Genomic DNA, 19,800 nt, shown 5'->3' with positions numbered 1-19,800 from the left:
TCTCTTAGAAATTTTAATCGTAAAGAATCAATCTTCAATTTTAGGTTTATGTCATATTCACAGCTTTCAATTAACCCAAATGAAATAATAATAACAATAACAAAGCCTATTGAAAAAAAAAAAAAAATTTAAGGTTTATAAATTTTTACACTTATACACTAAACTTACACTTTAACTTTAGCCATCCCCATCAATCAACTTTAACCAAAATCTTTTTAATCTATTTTTTATTTTATGTTAAGTGAATTATTATTTTCAAGACCTATTAAATAAAAAAATTTAAATTTAAAATTTATTATTTAAAATTTTTAATATAAATATAAATTAAGCGTAAATATTTAATTTTTTTACTCAATAAAATTAATTGAGTAATGCGAAAATTTTAATTATAGTATTAAAAGTGTTAAATATAGTATATATTTGTTAAACAATAGGCCTAATCCGCAACTAAATCGACGTCGTTTTAAACTCGATTCTCTTCGGTACTTCGCTCATTGCTTCTGTGCAACCAACCTGTGCACCAGTTGTAACGGGAGGAGAGATTTTGGTTTTGGACAGCTGCAATGGAGGCGGCGCCATTCGCTTCTCCTTCTCTACCTTCTTCTTCGAAACTTTCCGGACTCTCTTATTTGTCCTCGTCGTCTCTCATTTCTCTGCCCAAAAATGACCTCCGCCGATCAAAGTTCAAGTCTCCAAGAAACCTCTCAGTCCGGGCCTCCTCCAACTCCGATGCTGGTCCTCTTTTCTTCTCTCTATGCACACTTTCACCTTCTTATACTCTCTTTTCCTTGCATATATGATAATAATCCTTGCTTATTTTCTCCTTTTGCAGTAGTGACTTTGCTCGACTATGGCGCCGGAAACGTCCGTAGTGTGAGAAATGCTATTCGTTATCTCGGCTTCGAAATCAAAGACGTAGGATTTTTCAATTTTTTAAGACTATGAACAACTATGCTTTTTGGTTCTAATCGTTTCGTCATGGTATTGTTTTAATTCTGAAAATCAAAGCCTCAAATGATGCAGGTGCAAACTCCAGCAGACATTCTAAATGCAAACCGTCTTATTTTTCCTGGGGTAGGGGCATTTGCGGCCGCCATGGATGTCCTTAACAAGACCGGGTGTGTGCTAAATGCAGTTTGAAACAATTTTTGTGCATTACATGGAGCGCGCACACACACACACAGAGTATTGGAGAATGGTTCCTTCATTTTTCCTATGGCAATTTAAAGTTTTTGACATATTGAAGAAACTTTCTGTTACTTCTGGTTTTTTGCCCTTGAATTCTTGCAGGATGGCCGAAGCACTATGCGCCTACATTGAGAAGGATCGCCCATTTTTAGGCATTTGTCTTGGACTTCAACTACTTTTTGAGTCTAGTGAAGAGAATGGTCCAGGTAAACGTTTCATGACTCCTTATTAAGTGTGAATATCAACCTGGATAATTTTGGTTGTGGAAGTGAAGCCTGATGCTAATACGTCTATCATGCGTTTGTCACTCAGATGACCAAATTATATTTGAAAATGTCATGAAAAAGAATCTGTAGGAGATAGGAAGTAATTTAGTGCGTTCAGCTTTTTAAAGTTAAGGTGGTCAATCTCTTATTTTGTCCCCATACTTCAGTCTCAATGCTAGTACATCATCATCATAATCATCTTCATCTGCATTTTATTGGAATACATAGGGCATTTTAGAATTGAGGCTGTTTAAAGGTTAATGGATAGAGATTGGGTTGGGGAAGAAAATCACTAATTTATAGAGGGGCGAATGTGAAATTGTTGCAGCTTTGGTAAGCAGTTTGTGTTACAAATAACATATTAAGAAGATGCTATTCTTTTCTCAACTTTTCCTTCCAGGTTTTAATGTCTGAAATTTTACATGTACATTGTCTCAGTGAATGGTCTTGGCTTGATACCTGGTGTGGTGGGGCGTTTTGACTCATCAAATGGTTTCAGAGTACCCCATATCGGCTGGAATGCTTTGCAAGTTGCAAAAGACTCTGAAATTTTGGATGATATTGGAAACCGCCATGTTTATTTTGTTCACTCTTACCGTGCGATGCCAGTGTGTTTTTTTTTGCTCATCTTTCCAATTTTTGTGAATGAGGCTATTCCATTGTGCACCTATCTGGTGATCTAAAGCTCTCTATATTCCTTTTGCAGTCACATGAAAATAAAGAGTGGGTTTCCTCTATCTGCAATTATGGTGATGACTTCATAGCATCAATCAGAAGGGGAAATGTGCATGCAGTTCAATTCCATCCGGAGAAAAGTGGAGGCAAATATCCTCCTTTTCTTTTCCCTTCTTCATGAAGTTCCCAAAATGTTAAAAGCTTGTTGATGCACATGCACTATAGATAATCAGGAAAATTGTATTTCCTCTCATCTTTTTTCTTCACGGAGGTGATATAAGGGAAAATTTTATATCCTTGGAGTCTTTGCTGCCAGATACTTTCTTCCCTTGCAATGTTTGAATTCTTTTAACGTGCAATAGATGCAAATACAAAAATGCACCAGATATCTACAGTTTTGATTTTCCCTTCTATATCTATATCTAATTAAACATTCCCGTAGGTGGACAATTATTCTAGGGAGTCCATTGCGTCATGTTGTCACTAATATCAAGCCTATTTCCTGATATTGTGAGTACTTGAAATGATTGTTACAGATGTTGGCCTTTCAGTACTGAGAAGATTTTTGCTTCCAAAGTCATCTATGACTAAGGTAGCCTTTGCAGCAATGAAATCTTTTATTTTTCTGTCTTTAAGACTTCCTTATTAGACCATCTAATGAAATTAAAACTTCATTGAAGACAGAAGCCTAGGGATGGGAAGGCATCAAAACTTGCAAAGAGGGTAATATTGTTACGCCTAAATTTTGTATGAGCTGTTTTAAAACTTTTCTCTCAATATTTCTTTTTTTTTTTTTAAGTTGTGGCTCCACATTTTGTTGACCTGATGTTCCTTTTTCGTGGTTTTTTAACTATTACTTTGTCGCATTGAATTTGATATGCTTGTTAAAAAGGTTCTACACTACGTGATATTGTTTCTGTTTAGGTAATTGCTTGTCTTGATGTGAGGACAAATGATAAAGGAGATCTTGTTGTAACCAAAGGAGACCAGTATGATGTGAGAGAGCACACAAAAGAAAATGAGGTATGAGTAAAGAATTACCTGTTTGAGGTGCTACAGAATTATGTTTTTTAGGGTTTGATTTGCTATAAGATCATATTGCTTGGTTAGGGAGGGAAATAGTTGTGATAAAAGAAATCCAAATATTATAAATCTTCATAACTGGAAAGGGCAACAAAATTCATATGCAAATAATCCCACCCAATCACCAAAAAAGAATAATAACAATAAATGGATAAACAATAAAATTGGTGGTGGGGTGCCTGCATAATGTGTATTCTGAATGCTCCTCTTGTCTTTCTGTTTACCTTGTTAAATGCTTTAACTGCTTCTGTATGAGATTTTCTTTCTTGGACAAAGAAGAGAACTTCATTGCTTAAGTTAGCATTGATGAGACTTTGATGGATTATCATTCTCACTTGAAAATGAGAATTGTGATAGTTGAAATAAGTAATTTACTATGATGTGAGAACTAAATTCTTATGGCAGCATTGTTTATGCTGAGTGGTTAACATCTTTGCTTGATAACAGAAGTTGAATTTAGTGACTCTAGTTAGATTTACCCTGAATGATATTGCTGCCTATTTTGTCTAAATTTTATCCCTTAACTACTGAGTTATGATGGCATGAATATTGTACTTACATCTGGCAATGGTTTTTATTGATGAAAATTTTTGCAGGTTAGAAACCTTGGCAAGCCAGTGGAGCTTGCTGGACAATATTACAAAGATGGGGCTGATGAGGTATGCTTTATTAGTTATATGCCCGTAGAGCAACAACATAATGTTAACATCTTAAAGTTAAATTTCAGGTTAGTTTTCTGAATATTACTGGTTTTCGAGACTTCCCTTTAGGCGATTTGCCAATGTTGCAGGTTGGTTTGTAGCAATTGCAAATGTCCCAATTGAAAATTTAATAAAATTTCTTTTCAATGCCTAGTGAGATGCCTCATTTTTCTATTGCTTCTAATTTTATGAAGGTTTTAAGGTTCGCTTCAGAAAATGTTTTTGTACCACTGACTGTTGGAGGTGGAATTAGAGATTTTACAGATGCTAATGGCAGGTATAAATTAGTTTTGCATGGCAGAAGTATGTTTTGATTATTTCATTTTCAACAATTTTTGCGAGCAATCTCCATGAATCCCTCAATTCTGTGTTGTTTGAGAATCTTCTGATTTCTGAGGATGAGGAAGTTATGTAAATATATATCATGATTTTGTACTCAGGCACTATTCTAGTTTGGAAGTTGCTTCAGAATATTTTAGGTCGGGTGCAGATAAAATTTCTATCGGAAGTGATGCTGTCTATGCTGCAGAAGAATACTTAAGAACTAAAGTATCCCCTATATGCTATTATCAATTTACTTAACTGTTATATTAATGGCTGCAGTCTGTCTTTCTCGTGTATGCTTCTAATAGCTTTTGGACTCTTCCTTGCAGGTAAAAACTGGAAAGAGCAGCATAGAACAGATATCTAGAGTATATGGAAATCAGGTAGTTTCTTGCTATCTAGTTTTAAATCTATGCATTCTCACTCATTTCCATCTTTTGTATTCTTCTAAAAGAACCTATTCTGTCATTCTAATTGTTTTTTCAATGATATATATGGTACCAATGCATTTGGTTTTGGGAATCCTGACTAGTTGCTGATTGACTTGGTTTCTGCACCATATAATTAATGTTGACTTTTCAGTTCGGGTTCTCTTTCTTTCTTCTTTCCCTTTTTAGGCTGAGCAAACAGGTAACTGTATATAACAGATATAACTGTAGAGGCAGGAGGGCAGCCCAAATATAGTAAGGAGAAAATGATCTGCAAGATAGGAAATGGATAAAATCTGTAGCAGTTGGTATTTAAAGGGCTTGTAAAGTGTACTTAAAACTAAGGGAAGGGTTCTAAGTCAACTTTCTGAAGAACTCGGAGAGAGTTCTACATTGTTGAAAACACAATTTTTTTTTTTTTTGGCTCTGAAATAACTGAAAAATAGTATCAAAATAATTAAACTTTCCTGTGTTCAAGTGGTTATGCCCCTCCAGGTCACACCTTATCCACCCAAGAGCTGAATAAACAAGCTTCTGTAGCTTGCTAGTCTAATTATCTCACTTGCAGCAAAAGCTTTCAGTTATTACATTGCTCCATTCTCAAATAGAGGTACGTTCTTAGGTGTATCATGCATGCTTATTGCATAGCATCTTCCTTGGAAAATTGGTCTGATGTTCTTCTCTGATTCATTAATGACAGCTTAGTAATAGAATTTCGCCTGAAAATAACTTGGACCCCTCCATCATGTGCAGTCTGCTCTGTGCGTATCCATCATATATAATTAGCCAACAAAGCTCAAAAGTTGCTCTAAAATGTAGCCTTAACTGGGAGTCTTTCTCACAGAAGGTCCTGTTAGCAGAAAATGCCCTTGAACACACACACATGTTGGAGAACAAAGAGAAAAACTAACACAAGAATCTTCAGTGGTTTGTGAAGTGTGCCCACATCCATAAAGTTGCCTGTTTTTACACCATTTGATAATGGGAATATTATAGCTCTTTCTATGTTAATCTAATCCTTATAAATCCTACATTCTACCCCTCGTCAAGGAGCTGCTGCTCCTAGTCTGGGGCCTTGGTGAACAATTTTTTTTCCTCTTAACAAATATGAGCAATAACTAGATAGGCCCCAACTCAAGGATAATAGTGCATGGAAATTTATCGAGGGTGGGAAGTTCCCCACCAAGCAGCAGCCTAACACTTAAGTGATCATGTTTCCATTAATAGCCCTCTTACTACACTTAAAACATTCACTAAACACCATCCATACCGTCTTTCCTTGGTTCTTTGTTTGCACTTCTGAAACATATAATTTTGAAGGTTTTTTAATCACATTTTATCCCTGTGTTCCTTCAAGAATTAATAATCTACCATAACCTAGGTATTGGAATGTAATTGTCTTCTTCACTGCTTATCTAACTGGGGAAGGATGATATTGTTAATAATGCCCTGGCTGGCTGTTCACTTCATTAACATTTGTGTTTGTTGCATCAATAGTTTAGTGATTAGTTGATGTTTTGCTGCAGGATCATTTATTACTGAAAATTGTGCTTAGGCATGTTGTCAGTTGTGTACACTGTTAGAAAACAGAGATCTATCTGTATGGTAACTTTTGTTAATACTTGTACTTAGGCAGTGGTAGTAAGCATTGATCCTCGCAGAGTCTACCTCAAGAATCCTAATGACATGGAGTTCAAGGCTGTAAGGGTTACTAGCCCAGGTAAACAATAGTTATTTATGCTAAACCTTTTTCTGCACTTCTAGCATTTCTCCTTTTTTTTGTTCACTTCATACCATATCCTATGTCTAGATATTATATGAGAAGGAATATTCCTGAACCTTAGCAAGCATAAATAACACCAATGCTAATAATAGCGACATTCTAAGTTCACTTTACCAATGAGTTTAATTAGCCATACACGCATGTCTGTGTGTTTATGAGTGTGAGAGAGAGAGAGCAGGGGGCAGGGAGCAATTATCTTATCTTCTCAGATGTTGCAAGGCATGTTTTTTAGGATTTAATTATTGGTCTCAGGTCCAAATGGAGAAGAATATGCCTGGTATCAGTGTACGGTAAGCCTTATTTTCTTTTTCTTTTTTTCTTTACTGTTCTACATGTGATTAAGTTAAAGCCATATTTATCTTCACCTGAGGGTTTGGTAGGCCCCAATTTTGGACTGGCCTCCCCAGCATGGCTGAGCTTGTGCCTCCCACCTTGTGCAAGTTCAAGCCCCTTTTCTTTTGAACCCCAAGCCTCTGATCAGCACGTGCGCACACACACGCACATGTATGTATGTATATTCAAATCATTGTTTGACAGTAAAAAAACTGCATTCCTTTTTTTATGTTTCAAGGTTAGTGGTGGTCGAGAAGGTCGACCAATTGGAGCCTATGAACTTGCAAAAGCAGTTGAGGCGCTGGGAGCTGGAGAAATATTGCTGAACTGCATAGATTGTGATGGTGAGGACTCTTTTTGTCTGTATTTTTCAATCATGGAATTATCTTTTGAACATTTGCCTTTATAGTGGACCTTAAGAAGCTTTGAAGTTCTTCTGAAAATAGTAGCAAAAACATATTCGCCTGACTGGTTCTGCTATTCTGGGCGGTCTCAACTCTACAAATCTGTGTTTTCATGACCACCTTTGAAACTATGAAATGCATATCTTATAGTGATTGCAACTTTAAAGTGCATCCTAGGGAACTTTTTAAGTGATTCTTCTTTTTTTTTTTTTTTTGTACAATTGGCTTATGCTGATGTTCAAACTTGAGACCCCTATTAGAGATGATTCCATACCAATGAACTGAAGCACATTGGTGAAGTCGTTATTCATTAGTAGGTAGCAAAGATTACTGATTTTAACATAATGACTATTTTGTTTCTATCCTACTAAAAATGGATAGCCCTTAAGAGGTATAAAGTTTGAACCTCAATCGAAGCCGATTGCATTAAAAAAAAATGGATAGCCCTCAAATTGATGTAATTATCTATGCATGTTTCAGCATTTTGTGTTGGAACTACAAATTCTATTGTCTGAATTATTTGCAAAATGATCAAATATCTGTTTTGATTTATTCGGGAATTGTTTTTTTATGTATTTTCTTTTATCATGACTAATATTACTCTGCCATTTCAGGTCAAGGGAAAGGATTTGATATTGATTTAATAAAGTTGATCTCTGATGCCGTATCCATTCCTGTGATTGCAAGTAGCGGTGCGGGTGTTGTTGAACACTTCTCCGAGGTGTTCACACAAACAAATGCATCTGCAGCTCTTGCTGCTGGCATTTTCCATAGGAAGGAGGTAAATCTATTCTTTAAGAGTTCAGTATTATATGAATATAATGTCACATATGTATTGCTGTTATCGTTTAGGTTTCAAATACGCATATCCTTTTTATGAAAATTTCAAATGCAAAAAAGGAAAAAAAAAATCTCTATGGTCTGCCAACAAACTTGCTCATCCTTTTGCATGCTAATGAAAATTGCCACGTCCACATAGGAATAATAATTACTTCTATTAATGGTATTGTTTTTTTTTCACGTGATTTTCAGCGTTATGCTGATGCATAATAAAATGTTGTGGCGTTGCAGGTGCCCATTCAGTCTGTAAAAGAGCACTTGTTGAAGGAAGGCATAGAAGTCAGAATCTAAATGGCGTTTATTGCGGAAATATAGAAATGCTGCCGCTAGAGTCGTTATTTAGGCACTCTAAACTTATTTTTGCAACTTTATTTCACTTTGACATCTTTTATATAATTTTTTTTAAAGAACTCGCTATCGTAATGATTAATTACAAATTTCCATTTGTGGTTTACATGCAAGCTTCGGTTCGCTTCACTTCACATCGGGGCTCGCTTGCTGTTCTATGGTATCTTCGATCAGCTTGAAGGCACCCAGAGCTTCATGCATCTTTTTCACTATGCTGACCAACAGATTTTGATTTGTTGCAGGAAAAAAAGTATATATATTCCCCCCGGGAATGGAATCTGTTGTAAAACGCTTAATTTTGAGAAATAACCCCTCTGAAGCGTCATGAGAATTGACCCATTAAATAAATGCAAAATTCCTCATGTTCAATCTTATTCCAACCTGCATAATCGACTTACTCAATCCTGCCAGACAAAAATAAAAGAGAATTAAAAAAAAAATGTGCATAACAATTTATAAAAGTCGGGAAATAATGACATGCATATGACCGCAATGTAAGATTTCCTCGATAAGTAAAAAAGCAAAGAAACAGAAATTTTCATTTCAGAATAAAATAAGGCCATGTACTATCTTGATGTCAATTGAATTGAGGCAAGCCGCAAAAGAACTCGTTACAGCAGAGAATCAAGATCAAAAAACAAAAACCTAACAGAACTTTGATATCAAAGTATTATTCCTGCCCTTTGTTGAGATGAAATTGACAATAAGTCTTTAGCTTGAATTTTCAAATGTCAAGAAGCAGCCTGCGTGGATCCTCCACTATATCTTTGATACGGCGCAAGAAGAAAACTGCCTCTCTTCCATCAATCAGCCTATGGTCATATGTTAGAGCAATATACATCATTGGCCTGGGCACTATATTGCCTCCAACCACCATTGGACGGGTCACTATCGAATGCATCCCCAAAATAGCCGACTGCAAATTAAATATTCAATTATTAGACTCTTTGATCTCATCATCATCAGATGCACCTAATACTGCGACCGTCAAAAATAGAACAATCCAATGTGCAACGCATGGATTGTCCAAGAAGATATTATCGTTGGTGCATTCGAGAGAATCACAAACACATTTTCAATTAAATTTGTTACAATTTCCATGCCAGCGGTAGATTTATAGCATTAAGTTTGGAAAGAAGAGTAAAGTACATTAACCCAAGCAGAAACAAACCTGAGGAGGGTTAATGATGGGAGTACTCAGAAGACTTCCATAAACTCCTCCATTAGATATTGTGAATGAACCTCCAGCCATCTCATCAATTGATATAGTTCCATCATTTGCTTTCTTTGCAAGGGTGTTGATCTCCTTTTCTATCTCGGCAAAGTTCATCCTATCGGCATTACGAATAACTGGTACAACCAGACCCTGGATTGAATAGATCGAAAACATTAAGCCTCATAGGAATAAGAATCCAATTCACATAAACATTTCCTTGTCTTTTATGATTAAAGCCAAAATAAATATCCTTCCTCTTTATCTTTTTTTCAGAATTTTATATGCGACTTCAGCTAATAGAAAGAAGGGGTGGGATACTAGTAGTTATTTTCTCTTTTTTCAAATGCAGGGACTGGAGGACTGAAGCTTTAATACAAGCATAGCAGTTATTTCTCTTATTTTTCATTCAAATTTTTCATAAATAAAAATGAAAATAAAAAGATAGCATTTAAACCACCAAGTTATTTAAAAAATAGAAGTAAAAAAATTTCAATGACTTGATCTAAAAGTCCATCAGCAAGGGTTTTATTCTTGTTACTTTCATAATATAATTGAGCAAGGATAAATCCATGCAAATTAATGTAAGAAAGTCTACCTTAGCATAAACGTCAAAGAACGTGTAATGCCCACAAATATTATAAAGGCACAACAATAGTACTTGTAGGCCAAGAAAATCACTGCATTCAGAAGAGAGCATATCTCAATGAAATACTAGCAACCTAGGAGCTCAAACTTAGAAATATTATTTGAGGCAAAAAAAATGCATATTACATCCTCTGATTATTTGAATAAACCACATTAACAACCAGAACGATCACATCTGTTCCATCAAAAGAATTCATCACTAAGCAGAGGAAGAAACATTTTTCTATACTGTCAACTGAATTCAGTAGGATCTCAAACTATACTGGTACAATTTTACTAATGCTTCAAGGAAAACATTCATTAGAAGATACTTTAAAAAAATCTATAGGTTATGAAAGAAAAGAATGCAAAATTACACACCAGAGGTAACCACAAACATGAATGCCTAGAAGTTTATAAGCATAAGAAGCTAATGAGCTTGGGAGATGAAGACAAACCTTAGGAGTTCCAACAGCGATACTGATATCTACATAATCTCTATATATAATGTCATCACCATCAATAACTGCATTTATAATAGGTTGATTCTGGAGCCCACTCACAGCAGCCTAGAGCATTTTACAGACAAGGAAAAAGATAAGGAATTATACATGTTAGATTATTAGATATTTGCAAATTGTTTTTTCTTATCCCTAATGACATATTGCACAATACCTTTATAAAACCTGACATAAGGCCCAGCTTAACTCCATGCTTTTCGACAAAAGCATCCTTATAATCAGACCGGAGCTTCATCAAGTTAGTCCTGCAAAATGATCATGAGAAATGAAGAACTGCCATTTGAAGATAACAAATCAGGTTTGAAGCTACATCACTGGCCTCCCAACAACCCAGTTCTCCAGCCCTCCCCTTGTGACAAGGGAGAAATTATTGTCAGTTAGATGAATTAGTTAGCGAGCTAAAGTTGTATTTGAAGAGTATAAAATAATGAAAAAATGCAAGAGTACAGTTATCCAATTATTGAATGGAGAACTACATTTTCCTTAACTTCTTTCTCTCTTCCGGATTCTCTCTTCTAACTTCTTCCTTCCTTCCCTTTCTTCTACGTCACTCTACCTTTCCTCTTTTCTTGTGTTGGATTATGGCACTGCCATAACAAAATGGTACCATTTGAGTTTGGGGACCAATGATTGTTGAGTTTATTAAGGAGAATAAGCTGGCAAGGAATGACTAGTCTATGAAATATTCCAAGACTCAACTCCAGTAGAATCACATGCAAGCCTGAGAGCTGTAGTTCCAAGATATGAACTGGGAGTTGCAAAAAGAACTGAAACAAGAGGTGAGCCTGATGGACCAGAAGAAAATCAAGTTTTTCAAGCTGTTTGGGGTTTCTCAGCCCTCTAATTGCAGGAAAGAAGATGACAGAAAAATCCAACAAATTTTAGTAAATCAAATAAAATCTCCACTGGCATTTCAACAAAGATATGATAATTCGCTCCAAGAAATTGATCATTCTGTTGATAAGAATGTTCAACAGGAGCGCCAACCAATCTTCAAGCATTTGGAGTGTTCCAAATTGAGGAAAAAAAAAAAAAAAAAAAAAAAAGCAGAGTTTTCTGATTTCATATGGGAATGATGATCAAGTCCTTGCCAGTAATATGAATTCTTGCATTGAACAATGGTATTGTGAAGAACTAGGAAGAAAAAGCAATTCCCAAACTTGAGAAAAAAGATCAGGTCTTGAGCACAACATTATCAAGATGTTAAGATTAACCAATTAATTCACAATTTAGAAATACATGTCAAATCCTTGGGTTTGCTCTCTGAGAAAAATTTTGTAAAGGGCAAAGAAAGAGTTGGTTGAAAAAGAAGATGAAAATATGCTGATTGTTCTAAATTTGATTCGAGGGACTATGATTTGAGTTGGAATCCTCTGACATTACACTTTTGAAAGAACATGAGTACGAGAAATGGAGTAGATACAGGACAAAAATGATTCTATCATCAAAGAGGGAAGATGTACATTAAGTGTTCTAGAAAAATGCCTTATCACTTAAACAAAATGACTAAGTGCAAATTCGATACTGATAAAATGCAAGTCTTGTCCACTGAATAAATAAAGAACTACATTTCTCTCTTAACTTCTCTTCCGGATTCTCTCTTCTAATTTCTTCTTCTAATCTTGCTTCTACTTTCTCCCCAAACACACACACACAACACCAGAGAGAGTGAGTGACAGAGAGACACCATAATATTCAACTCGTACATGTATCTTTATTTAAGGCAAGGATAACGAGGCAATTGATGAAACATAACCTAAAAGCAGGAAACTATTGAACCAGGACTCTGCTTTAGACTTAGCATCCAGAATCAACATAAACAAACAAAACCTAGATATGACCTATTTCTCTTTTAATCCATCAAAACATTACTCCAACCAAGCAGTAACACTTTAACCAGAGGGTGCGTGCCTTTTAGGAATAACAGCCTTTAATACACATGGATACAGAATGAGCATAGTCTCGACTAGTTCACAGCGTCAAACAAATAGTTAATTCTTTATAAATGATTAGCAAACAACCCAGATGCATATTTAGAGAAATGATATTAATTTCTGCACAAAAGTATGAATTGATGCTCTTATGATCAAGTTATATGCTTCCAAAGATAGTATAAATGACTTTAAAACTATTATCAAAATATGAAGAACTACAAGTAACCAGATCCATAAAACTTTAATGGAACTCACATATCAACTTCATTGAATGTAGTTAACATTGCAAATGTATTTTGAGAGTCCTTCAATCTGGTTGCAACCCTTTTTCGGAGCCTTGTCATAGGAACCTGCAATCATGAAAGTATGAAGCCTACACCCTCAATGCTGTTTACAAACCTGAACTTGCTTAAAATAAATGAAAACCTCTTTAATGAACATTATATATTTATAATAACAAACCAAAGTACTTACTCGTCTTTCTCTTTCTTTGGGGGGAAGCTGAGGTTCTGTTGCAGAGGGTTTAGGTGGTGGTGGTGCTGTTGTTTTAGACTTCTCCATTGTAGGTTTAGGCTTTTCATCTTTCTTTTCTTGAGGAGCAGATGCATTCTTAGGAACAGCTTTCTCTGCTATTTTCTCAGAGGGAGCAACATGAGCTACGTCCTCGCCAGACCTTGAAATAACAGCAACTTTAGTTCCTGGTTCGACAGTCTCCCCTTCCTTGGCTACAAACTGCCAATAATTACACACAAAAGCTAGAATCAAATCATTGAAACCTCAGCTAACTCATACCCAACCCAAAACAAATAGAAAATAAAAATAACAACACAAGTATTACCTCCTTTATCACACCTGCTTCTGGACTAGCCACATCAATTGTGACCTGTAACAAAAATTAATCTTCATATGCATTAGATACATAAACGGATTTCAATCCAACCAGAGAAAAAAGGGGGTGATTGTGAAAGAAAAGTACCTTATCTGTCTCAATTTGGGCAATTGGCTCATCAACTTCTACCCTATCACCAGGATCTGCTCTCGAGATATCATATTCACACACATCAAGAACTAGGAAATAATGAAAAAGCAAGCCAGCAAAAGAAATAAAAAATATTTGGAAAACATACTCTTCAAGAATTTTGCCAAGGTGCCATCGGTGATGGATTCACCCATAAAAGGCACAACAACATCAATCGAATCCCCTGCACCAGATGTATAATATGAAAAATCATCAAATTTTAGATAAAATAAAAGTGTAATGTGAACTAGCTGCATGGTCCTTCAGAATGCGATAGCTTCCTTTTCAAACAGTTGGAAATCATAGGTTCAACATCCACACCATTCTACCAAAGAACCAACAAAGCTACTTCCTGCTTCTTCAATGTATTGATGAAGTGGCTGTAAACCATCCATCCCTATCATATCCCAAATGTTGTAACTACTAATTTGTAAGAGTGCAAGTAACCAGTAATCCACCATGACAATGGTAAAAATCATTACCAAAAGTCAACTCATCCACTCAGTTGAAACCTAGTGTTATAAATAAGAGAAGGACGAAGAAGGCAGCAGGCGGAAGGACTGAATTGAAAAACTGGAACTGTTTGTGGGTGGATGAGTATTGAATAAGGAGTCATTGTTTAGGGAAGAGTGGTTTGCAGGCTGTTAGTTTTGGTAGGAAAGTATCACATCAGTTGTAGATGTTGGACAGTTATCAAGAATAAAATCAAGGATAGGAGGTCGCCTGTAATGCTCATTCCAGAATTCAATAACAATCATAAATGTTCTTTCTCTACTCTACTCTCTTTAATTCTCTCTTTCTAGAATCTTCTCTTCTTCTGTCTTCTCTATCTCCTTTCCTTTCTCTATTCTTCTCTACTTCTGTTCTATTCTAAGGTTTCTGTAAAAATTTGAGTCAAGAAGCAGCTAGCATGATGAATAGGAGGAACAGCTCCAAAGTATCAAGGGAAACCTAACAACCTGCTAACTAGTAACTACTCTTCCCTCCAAGCCAGCGACTCCTCCATTCAATACTCATCCAACTACAAAAAGTTCCAGCTCATCAATTTAGTCCTTTCCACCTGCTGCACTCTTCTTCCTTCTCTTATATTTAACTCCTTACTACAATGCGCTTATTGCTAAAGTACACCTCCCAAAAGCTTCTACAATACTTGCACATGTCATAATTATTAGGAAAAGCCTCATCAATGGAGTCTCTCATTAACCTACTTACAAATGACTCATCTAAGTGCTAAAATATTTCATATCATAGATAAAGAGTAACGAATTATCGAATCATGAAGTGAACTGTTAATGGAACAATACAAGATACAAATAAAAATTCAGTATTACAATTAACTGATTCATATGCTTGATTCAAATCATTCTATATGCAATACCCTTCCTGTGACTACACATTCCCAACAGCTTCATGAAGAATTGCTTAAGTTGGAATTAGATGGAACTAGCTTCAGCATGTAAATCCTCCTCAGCTTATAAGTGGCTCAATAATTACAGCAAAGCTAATATCATAGGGTACACATATGAGAACAAATAAAGAAAATTAGCTAAAAGCAGTCGAAATCATACCACCATCTGAAGAAAATGGCCTGCTCCACAATTGCTTGGGAGCCACAAGCTCAATGCTGGCAAAATCCCTGAATAAAAGAATGACTGTATCGACAATTCTATTTTCATAAAACTTTTCTTCGGTTATCTAGTTCACTTTCTCTAGATAACTAAAATTAGATTGAAATTACTTATTAAAGGAAGTTCACTGTGAAATAAAAGCTAGATGATGTACTGAGCAGGCAAATCTAATCTAGCCATCACTCTGTTAAGTTCTTTAAAGGGGAGAAACAATCTATTTGAAACAGCTTTACTTGTCCACAGCTTATCCAATATTCAGCAAAGACCATAAATGCCTCCCTTGTCTACAATCTCTCTCTCCTTCAGTCAGTCAGCTTTAGCAAGGAGACTCTCAATTGAGAAATATCTTCTGTCCGCCACTTATGATGTCTTGTGACAGCAGCATGGCATGAATTCTCTTCTAGATCCCTTCTACAGTGGGTTGACTACAGACTTATATAAAGTCTGTAAACTTAAATGACAGTATAGAAACTTCACCAAAACCTCGGTGACCTGCTTTTGCAGCAAGGCTTAGCATGAACCAGTTTCTTTAATTCTTTTCTGATTCATTACAAGCATGATTCTAAATCACAAATCCATCAACTTGCATACTAAATCATGATTCTGAAAGCCCTACTCAAAAGAAACTTCCATAAAAATCATAGAAATAGAATGATGTGTCACTAACCTCATAGACGCTGAACTAACTGAACGACCTACAACAACCAGATAAAAATCGTTCAAAACTCATTACAGCAATCAACACAATCATTATCCATATAACAACAAAAAGTAGTTCTAATTACCAGGTGAAGTGAGATGGCTGAAGTTACAGACATGCCCAAAACCTCTTGGATGAAGTAAAATCTGTTCATATAATTAAAAAAATAATAATAATAATAATAATAAAAAAGAGCTCTCTCCCAATATAATCTTCCAACAAAAAGCCAATCAAGAGAAAGTGCATTTGACTACCAGCAAAAGGGGTTAACATCTAACCAGCCAAAAAATAGATATGATGCAAAGCTACATATAAAAAAAGGACAAAACAACTCCAGCATTGGTAAATTACAATCAGATCCTTCCATTTTGTCAAAAATAACTATTAGCCCCTATTTCTAAAATCTAATTAAAATACTTATGTATGTTATAAAATCAAACTCTCTCATCCTTCAATTAAAAAGAGTTAGTCAACAAGTTTTAGCATTAGAGGAAGAAATTACAGGCTAAATAGCATACATATTCAAATATTTGTGTTAGTTGCAGCCCGTGATCAAAATTATGATTAGGCTGATGACATCATGTAATATATATATTATTTTAATTATGGTTGTTGATGTATCATAAAATCTGATAATTAAAAACCAAACATTTCGATTTTTATCAATTATAGCCTAGTTTTATAGGTTTTGTATAGTTATAACTGGTTGATTATTTTTTATCTAAAAAAGTCAAAATTAGTATTTTTATTACTTAATATAATAATATTAATATTCATTTTACTTGGTATAATAAAAAAATCGCCTCCCCTTATATTTATGGAACTTATTTGTAATTTCTAATTTGGATAAGTAAAAAATTATTATATTTTCATAAGTTTTTATAAATATGTTCTAAAAAAATAAAGGAGAGAGGAAATTATATTTTTATTATATTAAGAAAAATAAAATATTACTCTATTCATTCTATAATTTTTATCCATCTTTTCTTTTTTGGTTGTCCCAAAATTATTGTCCACTTTTCCTTTTTAAACTATAGCAATATATAAGTTGACATTATAACCCTATTTAATTTTATTTTATTTTCAAGAAACATCCTACAACATCTCTCAGTATTTAATAAAACTTTATATATTTAAGACATGTATAATTAGAAAATTAATAAAAAAATATATTTGTTAATATGTGTGAAAAAGTAAAAGTGTATAAAAATTATGAGACATGGAGAGTAATTTTTATTGAATATTAAAACAATTTGCTATAATTGACAAAAAGGACCAAGTTTTGGTTTTTTTTTCTTTTCTGTTGTTTACCATATCTAAAATACCAAGACTAAATAATATAAAATTTCAAGTATAACATAAGTTGACTGACATTTTTTAAGAGAATGATCTAATAGTTTTATTTTAGAAAATAAAGGGATATTCAGTTGTGTTTTAAAAAAGGACCAAGTAGTTTAATTTTGTCAAAATGCAGGGACTTCCTAGTTATTTTCCCTTCCAAGTCGCTGCTATTCTACTTCAATAAAGACAAAAAATTTGCTTTTGTGTATAAGAAGTGGGAAAGGGGGGCGAGCGAACTACCTCCTTCTCGGGAAGAGAGAAAACTCTAGGAGTAGACGCCGCAGTTTGAATGCTCTGCAAGGACTGCCTCAAAATCTAATATACAAATTCCATTCAATAAGCGTGCAATCTGCACAATAAATGTATTTAACCAAAAAAAAAAAAAGACTAACCGTATAAGATGAGCCTCCAGTGGCGACTCTTCTCCTTAAAATACCGAGCATCATTGCCTTGGATCTCTGTTTCCAGATCAAAACCAATAGACAAAATCACTTAACAAATCTCAAGATAATCAGTAATAGATAAATACGAGCAATCAATCCATCTATGGATTAGACAATAACACGAGCTTCGACTCTGTGAATGGAATGATAAATTTGGAAAAGCAAAATTTAGATTTTACCTGAGTGAAGCTAGAGGGGAGTCTGTGACCAGTGCGAATCAATAATAGAAGAAGAAGATGAAGATGATGAAGTAGGGTTTCACCTGAGAGAGAGAGAGAGAGAGAGAGAGAGACGCCACGAAGCTGGATTTTGAGCACGTTGTACGATCTCGCTGTGGCAAATTAACGATTTGTTGCGTGGCGCACTTTGATTGGTTAGTACTTGGAAAAAAATGTAAAATTCAAACGGGATGCTCTGGTGGCTTCTTCCAAAACGTCGTCGTGCCTGTTAAACTAAATAAAATTAATGGATTAATTTTATAACTGAATTGCGAAGAGAAATGTTCACCAGGAAAAAATGAATTGAGAAGAGAAAATAAGAAAAAATAAGGGTGTGTTTGAATTGGTGTTAAAAAATTAACCGAAAACAATTATGGTGCAATTATTAAGATTTAATCATTAATAATTTAAATATATGTAAAATATAATAGAAGTAACCGTTAAATATGGTTCGTATAATAAGTAGAAAAAAAAAATTTTTTTTTGAAAGTAAGTAGAAAAATATTATATTTATATATATATAATGGGTAATAATTTCTATTAGAAGTGTAAAATATGCACATAATAGTATAAAAACAACGTTTGATTTAAATGAATTATAAAATTTAATTAAATTCTATATTTTCTACGTTTTGGTTTGAATAAACGTTCGTGTCCTTTCTCTTAGCATTTACACCATAATTTAATTTTGATTATTTAAATTTAAATTAATTTTAAATATTAAAAATCAAATTATTAAAAGTTCATTCCACAATTTTTTATTGACAAGATCAAAATATTACAATAAAGATTGAACGAAAAATACGTCATATAAAAAATAATTTTATGGTAATAATTCATTTAAACGAAATTTAATCATAATATTTACTTAAATATTATAATGTCGTATAATATGTATGTAAGAAACTTGCTATAAATATGAGTTAAAATACAATATAAATGCTATTATTATCTTAATTTCCTATATTGAAAAATCTAAAAGATCTAAACAGTATTATAAAAATTTGTGAATCTATTCTAGCAAGATCATATCACTTCAAGTGAAAACTCATCATTCCAAAATATTTCATTAAGTTTAAAAACTCCTTGGTGGAGGAAAAATTATACATCATAGGTAACGAAAATATTATATACACACGGAGAAAGAATAGCAAAAATATCACTATGCTATAACGATAAAAAATTAAGAGATATACAGAGCAAAGGAAGTATAAAATCAGAAGCCACTCTATTCTTTCCATATATGTATATTCTTTCTATATATGTCAAGAGTGTGAGCGTTGGAAGAGACAACTATTTTACTAATAAATGTACAATTACACTGTCTCTACACTAATAGAATTACTCTTCCAAGTTCCAACATTTAATATAGTGCTATATCAACTTTTATAAGTGGAATATATATTTATATTTTTATATTAATTAAAATTAATTTATTAAATATTTAAATTATAATTATAATTTATTTAATTTTAAAAATTATAATAATTAAATATAAATTAATCATATTATTAATAATTTATTATAAAAAATAAAAATTAATCACTTATATTATTAAATATACTTTAAATTTTATTAATTATACTCTAAATTTCCTGTTTATAAATTAACAAAATTAAATGGGTATGATTTTATTATTTTATAAAAATTTAAAATTAAAATTAACAAAATTTTAAATAAAATTAGCAACAAATCAAACTGTTTTTTTATTAATTTGTATAAATTATCAATAATGTGGCTTATCTTAAGGTTTATGAATCACTTATCCTTCATTTTAAGATTTT

At 33.7% G+C, this 19,800-nt stretch overlaps 2 protein-coding genes across 6 annotated transcripts; one reads left to right on the top strand and one right to left on the bottom strand.

Annotated features, from left to right (window-relative positions):
• The first annotated feature begins 484 nt into the window (after window positions 1-484).
• On the top strand, window positions 485-8,534 carry LOC110612383 (imidazole glycerol phosphate synthase hisHF, chloroplastic). Of its 2 annotated transcripts, none has more exons than XM_043954936.1 (19): window positions 485-731; window positions 832-915; window positions 1,024-1,118; window positions 1,291-1,394; window positions 1,893-2,062; window positions 2,161-2,275; window positions 2,666-2,721; window positions 2,814-2,852; window positions 3,054-3,152; window positions 3,809-3,871; window positions 3,940-4,002; window positions 4,108-4,190; window positions 4,354-4,462; window positions 4,567-4,620; window positions 6,298-6,385; window positions 6,701-6,738; window positions 7,020-7,125; window positions 7,800-7,966; window positions 8,257-8,534. In XM_043954936.1, exons 1-19 carry the CDS (start codon window positions 564-566, stop codon window positions 8,314-8,316), a joined length of 1,761 nt encoding a protein of 586 aa, XP_043810871.1. In that variant the 5' UTR covers window positions 485-563; the 3' UTR covers window positions 8,317-8,534. The 2 variants fall into 2 exon arrangements, with proteins under 2 accessions (XP_043810871.1, XP_043810870.1); XM_043954935.1 differs by having other exon boundaries at window positions 485-735; window positions 833-915.
• Window positions 8,535-8,886: 352 nt separating this feature from the next.
• Window positions 8,887-18,134, bottom strand: LOC110611630 (dihydrolipoyllysine-residue succinyltransferase component of 2-oxoglutarate dehydrogenase complex 1, mitochondrial-like). 4 transcript variants are annotated; one of them, XM_043954937.1, is made up of 15 exons: window positions 17,978-18,134; window positions 17,748-17,813; window positions 17,596-17,670; window positions 16,100-16,160; window positions 15,982-16,009; window positions 15,255-15,322; window positions 13,796-13,870; window positions 13,645-13,700; window positions 13,507-13,551; window positions 13,143-13,400; window positions 12,924-13,018; window positions 10,889-10,979; window positions 10,672-10,782; window positions 9,545-9,739; window positions 8,887-9,289 (listed from the first exon to the last, which is right to left on the bottom strand). In XM_043954937.1, exons 2-15 carry the CDS (start codon window positions 17,799-17,801, stop codon window positions 9,098-9,100), a joined length of 1,404 nt encoding a protein of 467 aa, XP_043810872.1. In that variant the 5' UTR covers window positions 17,802-17,813; window positions 17,978-18,134; the 3' UTR covers window positions 8,887-9,097. The 4 variants fall into 4 exon arrangements, with proteins under 4 accessions (XP_043810872.1, XP_043810875.1, XP_043810873.1 ...); XM_043954940.1 differs by having other exon boundaries at window positions 18,061-18,128; XM_043954938.1 differs by lacking the exon at window positions 17,596-17,670.
• Window positions 18,135-19,800: the final 1,666 nt, after the last annotated feature.

Source organism: Manihot esculenta, chromosome 3, assembly GCF_001659605.2.
Source record: "Manihot esculenta cultivar AM560-2 chromosome 3, M.esculenta_v8, whole genome shotgun sequence".
In the NCBI taxonomy this organism is placed as follows: Eukaryota; Viridiplantae; Streptophyta; class Magnoliopsida; order Malpighiales; family Euphorbiaceae; genus Manihot; species Manihot esculenta.
Note: the sequence above shows the minus strand (reverse complement) of the source record. Positions and strands in the feature narration are given on the sequence as shown.

What these genes read in the sequence shown, in the direction of transcription:
- LOC110612383 (XM_043954935.1), top strand. Translation starts at nt 564, where the DNA reads ATGGAGGCGGCGCCATTCGCTTCTCCTTCTCTACCTTCTTCTTCGAAA. An exon ending in CTCCTCCAACTCCGATGCTG is followed by an intron (nt 736 to 832) that starts GTCCTCTTTTCT and finishes CTCCTTTTGCAG; the next exon opens with TAGTGACTTTGCTCGACTAT. An exon ending in GATGTCCTTAACAAGACCGG is followed by an intron (nt 1,119 to 1,290) that starts GTGTGTGCTAAA and finishes GAATTCTTGCAG; the next exon opens with GATGGCCGAAGCACTATGCG.
- LOC110611630 (XM_043954937.1), bottom strand. Translation starts at nt 17,801, where the DNA reads ATGATGCTCGGTATTTTAAGGAGAAGAGTCGCCACTGGAGGCTCATCT. An exon ending in AAGCAGGTGTGATAAAGGAG is followed by an intron (nt 13,401 to 13,506) that starts GTAATACTTGTG and finishes AATTATTGGCAG; the next exon opens with TTTGTAGCCAAGGAAGGGGA. An exon ending in CCATCATTAACCCTCCTCAG is followed by an intron (nt 9,290 to 9,544) that starts GTTTGTTTCTGC and finishes TTTAATTTGCAG; the next exon opens with TCGGCTATTTTGGGGATGCA.